The following is a 15,922-nucleotide window of genomic DNA, read 5'->3' as shown; positions in this document are numbered from 1 at the left end:
GACATTGGAATCAGACCGTCTTTCATTCAGATTCTAAAATTGCACCATGTTAGATCCATGACTTCGGACAAGTTGCTTGAACTATCTGCATCAATGTGTTACAAATCATGATACCTAAAATTTAAGTGATCAAAAGATTTTAAATAAAATAAAAACTGAAAAGAATGAACACCAATTAATTATCTATTCATGACACACTTAGACCACCACTTATGTAATTATAACAATAATTATAATTATTAATTTCATCATTTCATTTCATCATCCTGTTATTCGTCGATTGCCTCGAGCAGGCCCCAGTAACGTCTCTTTCATCCTAGCCCTGAGATTATATTCAAGGCTCTTTAGGAGAATGAGACCCATCATTGTTACTGGTATTTGGCATATTTGGTACGCCACGGGGAGTTTGCCAGACTCTGCCCTGTGGGCAGGCTACATTCGATAGCCTGCAAATTATTAATTATTCCACTGTAACATGAACACCATGAAGGCAAAAACTTTTGTTTATTTCATTCTTTGCTATGTCCACATACCATAGGGAGTGCTTAGTGTTTGTCAAGCAAGGAAAATAAATGAATTAGCCTTTATCACTCAGTCAGTGGGCCTGTGCTGCAGAGTGGCAGGTCACTGATTCAGATATACAATGCTAAATTCACAGAAGTGGGAAGAAAAACTAGTTCGCGTGCAGGAAATTCTGGAAGCATGGTTGAAATGTCAGGTCACCTGGCTCTACCTGGAACCAATCTTCAGTTCAGAGGATATCATAGCCCAGATGCCGGAGGAGGGCAGGAAATTTGCCATTGTTGACAATTACTGGAAATCACTCATGGCTCAAGCGGTAAGTTTGAACCCTCTCATACATCTTACCATCAGAAATGTGGGAGTTGACAAAGCTGTTTCTTATTGTGCATTGTAGCCAGAGTCTTAAAAATTCTGAATAAGTTAGATTCTTGCATGTTCAATATGTTGTATTTTTTTTCTCACTTCAAAAATTGTTATTAATGGGGCTGGAGTGGTAGCACAGTGGGTAGGGCGTTTGCCTTGCATATTACCAAACCTGGGTTTGATTCCCAGCATCCCATATGTTACCCCAAGAACCTTCAGGAGTAATTCCTGAGTGCAGAACCAGGAGTAACCCCTGTGCATCACTGAGTGTGACCCAAAAAGCAAAAAATAAAAAACCCAAGAATTGTTATTAAATATCCACAAAATAAATAATAATATAGAAAGTGGAAATCTTGTAATTTAGCCCATCAGGGGCTAAATTAGCCCCATCAGGGGCTATTTTTGGCTCTGTTTCCAGGAGTGACCTGTGGTAGTTTTCAGGGGACCATATGAGGTGGAGAGTAGAAGACTTTATTATAGAGCAGCGCAATAAAGCTTTTATAAATTGGGAATACATTTAGAACTCAAATAATTACCCACATTCAGTAATTTAACAGATGCATATTCAGCACCTATGATGACCCAGACATTGTGAAAGAGGTCAGAAAATACTTGAAAATGACTAGAACACGATGCTTACTTTTATAGAATTCACTATTTTGTGAAGAGACAAACTTAGAAAAATCTGAGTTATATGCATTTTTAGTGCGAGGAAGGTGATTTAATTGTCTAGGATCATCAAGAGGCCTCCAAAAGGATTGTTACTGAAAAAGAGAAAGTCTTGAAGGATGAATTCGCTGGATGTGCAAGATAACCTGGTGGTCAGGTTGTTTTCTTTTGAAGTCAAATGTGTGCAAGATGGGGCGCTGTAAAAAAACTATGCACGCAGAAGGTTGTGTGTTCGCGGGCTCTCTGGATGGCTCTATCTCACCGCCCGCGTTCAGTGCCCTAGAGCCGCTGTGTGTGGCCTGCATCGGGACGGCTGTTGGCACATCCACAAAGAATTTGTCCCAAGGGAATCTATCTGCCAACTTCATATTAGTTAAGGTCCTTTGTAATAACAGAAACATACTCAGAGCAGCCCAGACAAATGAGTATTTTATGGAACTCAAGAGCAAAGATGGTAGGTCCCAAAAGAATGAATCTAGAAACCAAACTCTCTCTCTGTCTCTCTGTCTCTCTCTCCCTCTCCCTCTCTCTCTCTCTCTCTCTTTGTCCCCCCCCCCAGACTGTAGTCACATAATGAAAAATGATCTCTGCAGAAGAGCAAGTCTCCCTTTTACAAAGGGCACCCCCAGATTAAAAGGGGATATCATGTCCTAAAATCCAAAATTCCAGAAGTCAAAATAGAATATACTCGATTGGTTTCAAGTGTCCAACCCTGCCCCAGTCAGTCATGACCAGTGTACAGGGGGATGTTACATAAGCATTCATCTGGTGGGATTTAGGAGGAAGAAAAGGAGAGGTCACTAGATGGTGGACTGTTTACACACTCATTACAACGGCCAATCTTCGAATATCTGATAATTCTCATTTTTCTTGACGGATCCTAGGTGAAAGATCCCAGGGTTCTAATGGCAGCAGACCAACCACGGATGTCTGAGAAGCTTCAGGAAGCCAATATCCTTTTGGATGAAATCCAGAAGGGGCTAAACGATTACTTGGAAAAGAAGAGACTGTTTTTCCCCAGGTACCCATTATTTACCATTTGTTTGGAGTTGCCCTTTGCTTAACAGTTGACCTCTCTAGGTAGCATTACACTTTTCAAACTGAAAGTTGGCGTCTACTTCCTGATTCTCCATTCCTCAAGAGACATCCTGGGGTAAGGGATATCTTTATAGTCTTCTCCCAACCCCGTGTTTGGTTCATACCTGGCGGTGCTCAGAGGTTTCTCCTGGCTTTGAACTCAGGAATCACCCCTGGTGGACTCAGGGAGAGGACAATATGGGGTGCTGGGGATCGGGTCTGCTCCGTGTAAGCTAAGCAACTTGCCCTCTGTACTATCTCTCCAGCCCCTATATAGTCATTTTTTAGAGTGAGGTTGAATGAACAGGAGTGGGAACTGAATATACACTTTGACTGACCAGACTTATTAAATACCCAATTATGGGGACAGAGAAATCATGATTAAGAGTTGGGACTTTGGATTTAAACAGACTCAATTCCCGTCCTTCCACTTACAATCTCTGAAGCCTTAACAAATGTATCCAAATTTCCCATTGTAAAATGAGAGATATTACTTACCCCCAATCTCATATATTTGTTGTTCAGGTTAATGAGATCCTGTGTTTAAGCCTTCAGCACTTAGACCATTTTTTAAAAAATGTCAGCTAATTTATTGTAACCATCAAATTTTGTAGTTTCTGGTAGGTATGTCTCCAAATGACTCTTTTCTTCACCTCACAATAACAACTGTTCTTCTGCATAAAATTCAAGGTAGTTATGGAAGACTAGTTTCACGCAGAAGGGTCCTGACTTCTGATACTCCATCCATGCTTAGTTCACCGTCAATGACCCTGCCATGCCACTTTACTCTAATTAGAATGTAAGGTTAATTCTGATTTACCTTTAAGAAAAATTAATTTCAGTGTTTTCTTATCTGGAGACAGTTTCCTTCTTTAACTGAAAAAAACAGTGGCGGGTAGGGAACCCTTTGAAATATAGAAATGTCATTGGCATCTGTTTAGTGCAGCATTTTCCATGGAACTTTCTTCAGCGATAGGAATGCTCTATATCTGTGCTGTCTAACACAGTAGCTATTAGCCATTTATGACTATTTTGCACTCTACATGGCTATTATGACTGAGAAGGTAAATTTATAATTTATTAAATTTACAACCTCCAGTGGCTAGTAGCTTCAGAACAAATACAGCACAAATAGTGGTAGAAAACTTGATTCAAGAGCATGAAACTTGGGAAGAAGAACTCCCTGAGATTTAGCCTTCTAATCAGATAGCCACTATTTTTATTCCTAATAAACGTAGGACCAATGGCCAGCCCAACTGCAGCATTTGCCATATGCTCTAGGTTCTTTTTGGCATGAATTTATTTAACTCTCAAAATAATTCATGAGATCAGAACCATTATGATTAATGTCCCCATTTCATAACAAGAAACAGAAACATACTGAAATACCAAACTAAACATAATAAATAAAAAACCCAAGACTTGTAAAGGACAAGATGGAATTCAAATTCAGGTATTCTCTGTACAATACTCAGTTAATTTAACGTCTAATCTTCATTTTCTCCCAAAATTAGACTCTCTCTCTTTCTCTAGAAATTTGAGTCTAAATTCTCTCTCTCTGTCTCTCTGTCTCTGTCCATCTCTGTCTCCATCTCTCTCTCTCTCTCTCTCTCTCTCTCTCTCTCTCTCTCTCTCTCTCTCTTTCACACACACAATCTTAGATAATCTAAGTGCATTTTCATTAAGCCTTCTGAGCATACTATTTGAAAATATTAACATGCACAGATTTTATTTTATTTTAAGGGCCATGGTCAATGAAACTGTTAATGTGGGAATTCTTCAATAAAATATTCTAGCACCACCCCTCCCCCAGAGTCTGCTTCTCCCCATCATTGTTTTAATATTCCTTCCCATTCCAACCCCAACCACCCTCCCATAGTAAGCTTCCTACTGAAGATCAATTCTTCGTTTCTGTTGCCTTTGGGCATTTTTTATTCTCCTATTATATTTTTTGAATTCCATATATCAGAGAGAAATTTCATCTGGCATACACATATGTCAGTTTTCAGTTTTAATATGAAGATACAGAGTGGTTTAATTAAAAGATTATACGATATAATTTTTATTCTTATGGCCATTAAACTGCTTTATTCATTATCAGACTTGAGAGGTAATGTGGATCTATAGAAATCACCCGTTTGAATTTCATTTGGATTGAGAGAAATTGATAGCCTCACTGTTTGGGCTCATCGATCAACAAGTAATTATGGAATTCTTCCTGTCTGCTCAGCTCTGCAGCTAGAGTATCTTGTTGCATAACATAGTTTTTCTTGTGACACACCAAACCACCCCCAATTGTAGCTTAAAACAGAAATCTATTTATTTAGTTCATGTTCTTGGGGGTGGCAAATTAAACAGAATTCAGCTAAATAGTTTGTTTGGTCGCAATAGACTAATTCATGTGACCACTATCAACCTGAAATTGTTAGTATTTTGGTATTTGGCTGCCTGTTGGCTGCAGTAATTGGGATAGTTGGGACCACATATATGTAACAGAATACCATCTTGGACTAGTCACACGTTGGTGGTCACAGAGATCCCAAGAGGTCCCAAGAATAGCAAGAATGGAAGCTCTAAAATCTATTGAGGCCTAGATTTAGAATTTGCACAAATGCAAATTTGCTGCAGTCTGTTTACTAAAGCAGGACACACACCGGCCAAGAATCAAGAGAGATGAAAATAAATTCCACTCCAAGCAATAGGATTGCTAATTTTGTAACTCACCAAATATACTGAAAATTCGCCCTCTCTCTTTATCAAGGAAATTTTAGCCTAGTGATCATTGTAGAAATTATTCCCCAGTCTTTTCTTTTTTTTGATTGAAATTCTGTGGCTTTCAATACTGTTAATGATGGTTTCTCATAATTCTAACACCACACCATATTCAGTGTACAGTGTACCTATTTCCCTCTCCCTTTCAATGCCCTCTTTCTACCCCCCAACTCACTTGTGTAGATTAGTTCTCTTGTATTGCCTTTGACCTTTTGTTGCCACCATGCTGTATAACTTTAAGTCCCACATATGAGAGAGATTATTCTGTATCTGTCACTGTCACTGTCACTCTCCTCCCGTTGTTCATTGATTTGCTCGAGTGGGCCCAGTAATGTCACCATTGTGACACTTGTTGTTCTTGTGTTTGGCATATCGAATTTCTGATTAATTTAGCTTAGCATGATATCCTCTACTTCCATCTATGTTGCTGTAAACTGCATGATTTTTGTTCGTTATGAGAGCCTCATAGTATTTTGTTGTTTTTATATACCACAATCTCTTGATCCATTCATTTGTATTTAGACATTTGGGTTGTTTCCATATCTTGGTTATTGTACTAAGTGTGATGGTAAACATAGGTGTACATAAATCTTTTCAAATTAATATTTTTGTGTTTTTTAGATAGATGCTAAGAAGTGGTATCTCTGAGTAGTATGGCAGTTCTACTCTTTTTTTTTGGAGAGATCTCCATATTTATTTTCATAAAGCCTAAACCAGATGACATTCCCACCAACAGTGGGTGGATGAGGGTTCATTTCTCACCACAATCCTTCCAACAATTGGGTATTTTCAGACTTGATAGCCCATGAATATTTTCTGAGTATTTGTTGATGCTGTCTTTGGGACTTCAGCAAGGGAATGAAGTTGTTAGATTAGCTGTAATTTGTTTTCTTAATAATTTTTGGCTTTGGGCCCATATCTGGCAGTGCTTGGGGGCTCTTCCCCACCTTAATACTAGAGGCTTAACCTTGGCACTGCTCAGAGGACTATCTAGTGCCAGAGATTGTTTCTGGGCTGCCTTGTGTGAAAAAAAGTACTCAGCCCATTGGTATATCTCTCTGGTCCTATTATTTCTAATTTAACACATGGTAAAGTACTTTGCACACCTCAAATGCTCTTGTTTCATACATGTAACATTTACTCTGGTACATGGAGTTAATAATACCAACATAATATTCTTTTTCTTTCTCCTGCATGGTGATTCATAGCACTGACAGCACATTGAGGTAATCTGGGAGCAAAGGAAGGGGTGTTTGTTTTGTTTATTTGTTGCTGTGGGGACTTTCTGTTTGTTTGTTTGGTTTATTTTTGGCTTTTGAACCTTAACTGGCAGTGGATGGACATTTAGAGGGGCCACTTCCCACAATGCTCAGAGAATATGTAGTTCCAGAGATCAAACATGGAGCTCCCACCTGCCAAGCATGCACACCAGCTCTTTGAACTCAGATAGGATCAGGGATTGTTTAAAATGCAAATCCCTCGACCCAACTCTAAATTAAGTAGAATCTCTGGGCAAAAATTCCAAAGTATACGGATCATTCTAAAGTGACACTAGTGTGGAGAATCTCTGTTCTATCTAAATTTCTTTGAATTGGTAGGTTTCTTTGAACTACTCCCAACCATATTAACTCAGATACATCAGCTGCTATTCCTTCTCTTGCTCTGCAAAAAATACCAATGTCTACCCAAACGAACGGGCTGGAGTGATAGCACAGTGGGTAGGGCGTTTGCCTTGCATGCAGCCAACCCAGATTCGATCCCTCCATCCCTCTCAGAGAGCCCGGCAAGCTACAAAGAGTATCCCTCCCACATGGCAGAGCCTGGCAAACTCCCTGTGGTGTATTTGATATGCCAAAAACAGTAACAAGTCTTACAATGGAGACGTTACTGGTGCCTGCTTGAGCAAATCGATGAACAACGGGACGACAGTGCTACCCAAATGAAAACATGGTGAAGTTGAAGTAGGCCTTCAAGAAGTCTACAGACTGTATCTGGTATATACTAGGGTGTCATCTATTGAATCCTATTACCTTGTTGGGGAAAAAAAATTCCTTAGAAGAGATTTCAGTTGCTATCTACCTTTGCCTTAAAATAGATTCTTCTTCCTGTCAAATGATGAGCTGCTGGAGATCTTGTCAGAAACAAAAGACCCTCTGCGAGTGCAGCCCCACTTGAAGAAGTGCTTTGAAGGAATTGCCAAGCTGGAGTTTACAGAAAATCTGGAGATCGTGGGCATGATTAGCTCAGAAAAGGAAACTGTTCCATTCAATAAAAAAATTTTCCCAGCAGAAGCCAAAGTAAGTCCCCTTATCCATATTTTGGTTTTGGTTTTGGTTTTTCCTTCTCCATGACAGAGCAAAGCAGAGAAAGGCAGAGAGGCTAGACTACTAGGTTAAGTATTGAGTTTCTAATCTAAACTGTGTGGGTGGAAAACTTGGGTTCTGTGATTTAATGACTGGGCAACTTGGAGAAGTTACTTAATCTTTTCAAGTCTCAGTTTGCCCATCTCTAAGGTGGGGGTTATTTGCAATTCACATGACACACTAAATATTTGGAAAGATATCACCTAAATGATGTGAAGGAATAAGCCAAATAGGAATAGGCCAAATTATGAGTGTTCCAAGATCTATAAGAAGAGACACCCAACTAGTTGGCCGGCTGGGACTGCTGTGTTCTTGAAGATTTTTAGGACAGTGTTTGGGAGGGGCAATAGAACTGTGCAAGAGAATAGTATGAAATCCAATACCATTTCATTTAGATTTTTATGTATTTCCTTTCATAAAGAGCAAAGTGTCAGCTAGTTCCCCCTCACCTGGACATGATAGCATCTACAAGTGCAAATAGACCAACTTGCTTGTCTGGACTTTGTTCTCTAAGCTGCACCAACCAGGAGCCATAAAACCAACCACTGCAGATACCTAAAATCATAAAATCAGACAGTTTCCTGCACGTTCTGATTGCCTGTAGAGCTTAATTAAGTCAGAATGTCTGGGAATATGCATCAGGTACCTGCTTTGTTCGAAAAAGATCTCCAGATAATTTCAGCACATGGCAAAGTTTAGCAACCTCTAAAATAATGCAAGACTGCTAATGCACACTGCTCCTTAGAAAGAAAAAAGTACATTATTATTTTATTTATTTTAATTGAGACATATTTGACATATAACACACTAGTTTCAGGTCTGCAATATTTGTATACATTGTAAGATGGGGACTGAGGGCCAGGGCTGCAGCGCTGGGTGCTGGGTGCTGGGTGCTGGGTGCCGTGGGAGTACCAGCCCAGGACCCCGAGAAGGAGCCCCGGGTATGAGGGTGTCCAGACAGCCCCCTGGTTAGTGTGTGGAGGGTGAGGGAGGGACTCCGTCCGGCCAGGATACAGCAAGCACCTTGACAAGTAGATTTTGGGCAGGAGAGAATGTTCCCAGGCAGGCAGGGCTGATCCTAGGTTTCATCCCCAGCACTGCTGTGAGCCGCTCAGTCACTTCCAAGCCTTTGGGCCGCTCAGCTGTCTTCTGGATTCCTGTTTCATTTACTTGTTTTTATACAGGGCCAGCAGGTAGGGCGTTTGCCTTGCATGCGGCCGACCCGGGTTCGATTCCTCCATCCCTCTCAGAGAGCTCGGCAAGCTACCGAGTGTGTCCCGCCCGCATGGCAGAGCCTGTCAAGCTCCCTGTGGTGTATTCGATATGCCAAACACAGTAACAACAAGTCTCTGGGGATGTTACTGGTGCCCGCTCGAGCAACTTGATGAAGGATGGTAGGACAGTGCTACAGTAAGATGGTCACAAGTCTGTTACTATCTATCCACTGTGCAGAACTACAATGTTTTTCTTGTCATCATAGTTTTTTAATTCTTTTAGCAATTTTCATCTTGACAGTACAGTATTAAGTATGGTAACAGTACTCTACATCCCACCCATGACTTACTTATTTTATGACTTATAGGTTTGCTTTTGTTTGGGGAGAGCACAGATATCTCCACTGTCATTGTTGTGCTCCATCACATTTCTCCACTCCACATATGTTCTATTTTTTGGTTTTGTTTTGTTTGGGACGGTCCCATTCAGAGTGCTCAGGACTTGCACCTAGCTCTGCACTCAGAGATCCCTCCTGGCATTCTCAAGAGAACGTAGGTGGTGCTAGGGATTGAGCCTGCATGGGCCTGGTGCAAGGCAAGTGCCTTACCTGCTATACTATCTCTCGCCATTGTTGTGTTTTGTCTCTTTAACCTTTGGAGCTCATTCCTTTTGTCTGTCCTCCCTAGACTCCCAGAGCCCTGGCCTCTGACCTCTACCAGTCTGTTGTCTGTGTATAGAGGGGCTGGGACTGGTGGGGGGAGCAGTTGCTGTTGCTACTGTTTGTAGATTATGGGAGTGGACAGGGAGTCTCTCAAGCAATGCCCAGGAGGTCCAGGGGCTGCTCCCAGCATCACTGAGTCAACCAGGCTGGAAGATTCAGTGCTTGGACCTGGTGATGTGATGCCGTTTAGACCCAGTAGTACTGGAGCACCCCAGGCTTAGGGGACTATGCAGGGCTGGGGATCAATTTAGGGTTTCCTGCATACAAGGCAAGCACTTAATCCCTTTGAGCAATTTCCCTGGACTTGGATTGGGGGAGGAGGGTTAAGGTGGGGCTCGCAGGGTTTTTTTTGTTCCACATATCAAACAGCTCTTTATCTTTCTCTGACAAATTTTGCTTATCACTTATGCCCTCAGGATCTGTCCACTACCATAAGTGGCAAGATTCATTTTCCTTTTTTATTCTTTTTCTTCACTGCTGAATATGAATTCAATAGATGTTGGTATACATGTATATGTCACTTGTACCGCATTTTGTTAATTCATCCTCACGTGGACATTTAGGTGAACACCTTTCCCATAGAGTGGCTGTTATAAACAGTACCACAACAAACGCATTTTATTATCAAAACATGTTGTCTGCTTCCCAAGAATGGTCTGGTTCATGACATGAACACAAAACATGTTCACAACACAGTCCCTTCATGAGATAAGCACTGCCTAGAATACAGAAAGTGTAAAAAGGTTACAAACTACATCTTGTCAGTCTTGGGACATGGAGCCTTTGAAAGCTTCTCTCCTGCTTTCTCAGAGTCATTGGCGGATTCTGCTGACTCACCCGTGCTCCAGGCTTGCTCACTCGCTGCCCCTCCTCTCTCGCCTTGCAGGGCATGGTGGAGAAATGGCTGCAGCAGGTGGAGCAAATGATGTTGGCCAGCTTGCGGGAAGTCATTCGACAAGGCATCGAGGCATATGTCAAGGTAAAGGAGAACCAGGACACATTCTCAGAATGTTGGTACAGCAACAAGAACTTTGGGGAGAAGGTGAAATGGGTCAGTTCTACCTACACCTTTGTTTTTCTCCCAAAACCCACCCCTGCCAGGTAACAATGGCCTCTCTGTGCCTGTCTCTTTTGCCTTGTAAATCCCAGGATAGTTTTTTTCTGCTGAACCATTTGCAGTTGGAAACAGATGACACAAAAGAAGACAAAACTGTCTGGTTGCTAGAGGCCATTTCTATATATAAATGAATTGAAGGCTCAGGTCAATTTTCAGTTCCTTCCAACTAAAAATTTCTCCCAGGAGATATGTGTGTGTGTGTGTGTGTGTGTGTGTGTGTGTGTGTGTGTGTGCATGTTACACATGCCTTGTATGGATAATAGTATAACTCCTTAGATTCCTGAACAGAACAGGTCTTTTGTGGGGGTGGGAGGGGAAGGGAGATGAAGGAAAGGGGTCCACACCCAGCGGTGTTCAGGGTCTATTCCTGGCTTTGTGCTCAGGAATCACCTCTGGCTGTAGTCAGGGAACCATATGCTGTACCGGGGATTTGGACCAGCGTTCTGATCCTTGTTGCCACATATGAGGCAGGTGTCTCACTTCCTGTATTCCCTCACCTTCTGAACTGGTCTTATAGAAGGCTGTAAAGAAGAGAACCTGGAGCCAGCAAGTCTGCTCCCCGACAAGGTGAACATCAGCTTGCTGGATCGTTATTCTTCTCTACTTGGGGTGCCTTTCCTTCTCACTCTTAGGCCCCCACTCTCTCTCCCAGGACCTTTCCATCAAATGAGGGAATATGTTCAATATACATCGGGCTAAAATGCTGGAGACAGAACCTACGATCCCTGTAAGCAGGATCAGTACTATAGACTGAAAACCAATCCTCTCTATTATACCCATGACACATTTAAATCAAAAGAAAACAAACAAACATGAAAGAAGAAAAAGAAAAACGCTAATCCCAAAATGAAATTAGATCTCACTGTGTATCAATAGCAAGAGTCAGAAAATTATTTTTTGCGAATGATCGTGGCACATTTTCCAGCTCTGTAGTCCCATGTACTAATCACAACTACGTAAACTATGCGAAAGCCATCACAGATAATAGGTCAATGATGGCTTCCATATCACATGTAGCTTGTTTATAAAACCAGGTATGGCCAGATCTATGGCTGTGTGGGCTGGAGTGTAATGATTAGGAAATCTCTGCCATGAGCTTTTGTTTTGTTTTGGTAAACTATAGCCTTCAAAAGAGTGGTGACGACAGTAACCTCTGAATAACACCCTGTTACATCACTGTCAAAGTCCTGGAGGTGGAAGCATGATTTGAAGAAATAGTTTTTAAAAGAATTGAAATTGTTGGTGATAGTTTTTCTCTTTCTCAGAATTCAGGGAGGAGAAAGTAAATCAGTAATCCCAGAGAGTTTGTGCCTTGTGACCTGAGAGTGGGAAAGGATTTCATTTCTGTTGTAGGGATAGAGGATGATTTAGGAGGTTAGTTTATCTCACGGGGGATGGACTGACGGTACCACATGCTCCATCATACTTTCTCAGGTCCCTCGCAATCAATGGGTCTTGCAGTGGCCTGGACAGGTGGTCATCTGTGTCTCCTCCATCTTTTGGACCAAGGAGGTATCAAATGCCCTGGTAGAAAAGACCCTTCCGGTAAGTGAAAGCCCCTACCTGTCTGGAAGCTCATAGAGCAGATTCAAGATCCAGTCGAAGTGGAGTGACTTGTCATTAGAGTGGTCATGTTTGCTAAACAGTCAAACCGAAAAATAACCAGGCCCAGGACGCCACAGAAACTAGGGTTCTCATGGGAAGTGTGAGGCAGAAAATTTGGAATTCGGGGTGAGGTGTGAGGAGGCCATTCAGGCTAGGTGGGTAGATAAATGGCGCCATTTAGAGAGAAAGGATTATGAGGAGAGAATCCAATATAGTTGGTGTTCCCCTTCTCCCTGTGTTCCTGCCAGGAATTTCTGCAGAAGAGCAATGATCAGATCGCACAGATTGTCGAGCTGGTGCGAGGAAAGCTGAGCAGTGGGGCTCGACTCACCCTTGGAGCCCTGACTGTCATCGATGTCCATGGTGAGTGATCAAGGCGACTTGCTGGTACTGATGCTCCAGGAGCAGCACCCTGGGGACTTGGGGCCTTTTCCCATTGGTGAGCGAATTCTCCAACAGTGGAAGGAAGGGACAGGAGAGAGGCAATCCAGAAGCCTCTGTGTCTCTCCATCTTCTGTTTTCCCTTGCAAGCCCCACCCTTAGTTGCAGGTTAGAGCCAGACCCGACCAACACATTGATAGCCCCGGCACTGTCTGAGATTTGCCAACTTGGCCCGATTTCCTTGGGCTAACTATAATTAATAGCTTTCAAATCCTCACCAGGTGTTAAGCTCTGAGCTTGGTCCAAAATATCTAATTTTACGTATTTTTCATATTTGAAGGGTCTGAGGCTTGAGTGGCAAATGACTTGCATAGTGAAGTGACACCTAGCTGGTATCAGAAACTGTTGTCATTGGAACCAGTGTCTGATTCCAAACCCAAGAGACTAAATGGGCAGTGATGTAGGGAGGGCCTGGGGGAGAGATGATGCCTTCCAGTTCTTCCTCCAAAAAAGAAGAGGGGGAGTGGAGGAGGAATCCAGAGGAGGAAGAGAAGAGCAGGGAGTGCAGTAGGAGGAGGAAATCAAGAAGCAGTTAGAAGGAGGAGAGGATAAGGAATTAAGATCTTGATGTGAAACAAACCTTCATCCCCAAGGGAACTAGGGCTGGACCAAGCAGCTTGCCTGGGAAACTGCGTCTCTTGCTCAGGCATCCAGCTTCCTACTGGCATTTCCTGGTGTCTTATTCTCCTCAAAGTTCATGGTCATTTCAATCTGCTTTCACTTGGGTGGATGGACATAAAACCAGAGATTAGGAGGAGAGATGTGCTCTTCACTAGGACACCTATTTAGCCAGTAGGGATCGTAAGTGCAGTCATGGTTACAGCCCAGAATACCCCAGAGTGTTTGGGTTTACACACACACACACACACACACACACACACACACACACACACACACACCGAATATCAAAAGGATGCACACACAGTGCATAGTGAAGGCATCCTAATTCCATTCTCTTAAGGTGCATTTTCCTGGGGCCAGAGAGATAACACAGCAGTTAGAGAATGCATTTGCTGTGTACATGGTCAACTCAGGTTTGATCCTTGGAACCTCATATGGTCCTCTTAGTACCACCAGGGATTGCCCTGGCCCTGAGCTCTGTGGATGTGGCCCAAAAGCTACATGCCCCATGGTGTCTTTTTTTTTCATGTCCTATTCAAATGATGTACATTGTTTTTTTTTAATTAAATCACCATGAGATACAGTTACAAAACTTTCATGTTTGAGTTTCAGTCATACAATGATCGAACACCACCAGTGCACATTCTCCACCACCAATATCCCCATTATTACCAACTTCTTTCCCAACCCTCCCTCTGCCTCTATGGCAGACAATTTCCCCCATATTCTCTCTCTACTTTTGGGCATTATGGTTTGCAATATAGATGCTGAGAGGCCATCACATTTGGTCCTTTATCTACTTTCAGCACACATCTCCCATCCCGAACAATTCCTTCAACCATCATTGACTTAGTGATCCCTTCTCTACTCCAGCTGCCTTCTTCCCCAGCTCATGAGTCAGGCTTCCAACTAACCAATGGTGTCTTGTAAGAACCTACATGTGGGGGCTGAAGCGATAGTACAGTGGGTAAGGCTTTTGCCTTGCACGCAGCCCACCTGAGTTCAATCCCTGGCATCCCATATGGTCCCCCAAGCCCCGCCAGGAGTAGTTCCTGAGTGCAGAACCAGGAGTAAACCCTGAGCATTTCTGGGTGTTACCCAAAAACCAAAAAAAAAAAGAACCTGGCAAGCTCCCCATGAAGTATTTGATATGTCAAAAACAGTAACAACAGGTCTCACAATGGATACGTTACTGGTGCCCACTCGAGCAAATTGATGAACAGCGGGAGGACAGTGCTACAGTGCTACAGTGCTGATAAAATTCACTTCATGATTCCCAACAATATGAATAAATTAAGTTAGACTAACAAGCCTATGAAAGTAGAAAACCCAGGAAATTTATCTTCTAGGTTGAATGACCTGGTTTCTCAGGCCCCTAGATAAAAATTGTATATCAAACTATGGGTTTTCGGGACCCCTTCTTTTGCTAACTGCTTTAGTCCAAACTAATTTTATTTTCTGGGATAACCCAGAAGTCTGGAACAGGACGAAAGATTGTGTGTGGTGGGGAGGGGTGGGGAAGGAGGATATGATAGAATTTGGGTTAATTACAGTAGCAACTGGCAATAACAAATCCCGAAAGATTAGACCCTCCTAAAGTTAGAATAATTACAGTAGCTAATGTTTATCTTGGGCTGGAGTGATAGCACAGTGGGTAAGTGATAGCACGCCTTGCACGTGACTGATCCGGATTTGATTCCTCCATCTCTCTCAGAGAGCCCGGCAAACTACCGAGAGTATCCCACCTGCACGGCAGAGCCTGGCAAGCTCCCTGTGGCATATTCGATAAGCCAAAAACAATAACAACAAGTCTCAATGGAGATGTTACTGGTGCCCACTTGAGCAAATCGATGAACAACAGGTGGACAGTACAATGTTTATCTAATGTTCTTATGTGCCAGGAATATAGTTCTCTCTTTCTCCTTTTCTTTTTCTAGCTATATCTCTGTGTGTTTGTGTATAGACACACATATGTACATAAATATGTACATGTATCTATGTACATGTCTGTACAAATACATATAGTTGATCTTTGAACAACATGGAGTTTAGCCCACCAACACATTTGAAAAATTCAATTCATGTTTTAACTCTGTTCAAACTTAACTACAGTTTTTCCTTATTATCCATAGGAGATGGTCTTCAGGTGTCCCATTCCTTAACACTTTCTGTTAATCCTCCAAATCTCAAGGTCCCTCACCCTCATAAATAGTGGTTGAATCCGAATGTGAAAACCACATATACGGAGGGTCCACTCTATTTGTTGGGGAAAAAATTGTTGGGAACACAAGTGGACCCACAAAATTCAAACCCGTACTGTTCAAGAGCCAACTATATCTCCATCGACCTATGAATAGGTGTGTACATCCATTTAACCCTATAAAGCAAGCACTGTGTTATCCACATGTCACAGATTATGCAGCACAGGACAGAGGG

At 42.3% G+C, this 15,922-nt stretch overlaps 1 protein-coding gene across 1 annotated transcript in view; it reads left to right on the top strand.

The window, feature by feature from the left end:
* DNAH3 (dynein axonemal heavy chain 3) overlaps positions 1 to 15,922 on the top strand; it is a 213,943-nt gene that overhangs the window by 67,413 nt on the left and 130,608 nt on the right. Inside the window, exons 22-27 of the mRNA XM_056138888.1 lie at positions 659 to 838; positions 2,439 to 2,575; positions 7,499 to 7,700; positions 10,589 to 10,681; positions 12,254 to 12,364; positions 12,673 to 12,787. Of these exons, the coding sequence (XP_055994863.1) occupies positions 659 to 838; positions 2,439 to 2,575; positions 7,499 to 7,700; positions 10,589 to 10,681; positions 12,254 to 12,364; positions 12,673 to 12,787 (838 nt within the window). The remainder of the gene's footprint in view (positions 1 to 658; positions 839 to 2,438; positions 2,576 to 7,498; positions 7,701 to 10,588; positions 10,682 to 12,253; positions 12,365 to 12,672; positions 12,788 to 15,922) is intronic.

This window comes from Sorex fumeus, unplaced genomic scaffold (assembly GCF_029834395.1).
Source record: "Sorex fumeus unplaced genomic scaffold, SorFum_2.1 ptg000130l, whole genome shotgun sequence".
Lineage (NCBI taxonomy): Eukaryota > Metazoa > Chordata > Mammalia > Eulipotyphla > Soricidae > Sorex > Sorex fumeus.
The sequence above is the reverse complement of the archived record's forward strand: the minus strand, read 5'-3'. Positions and strand labels throughout refer to the sequence as shown.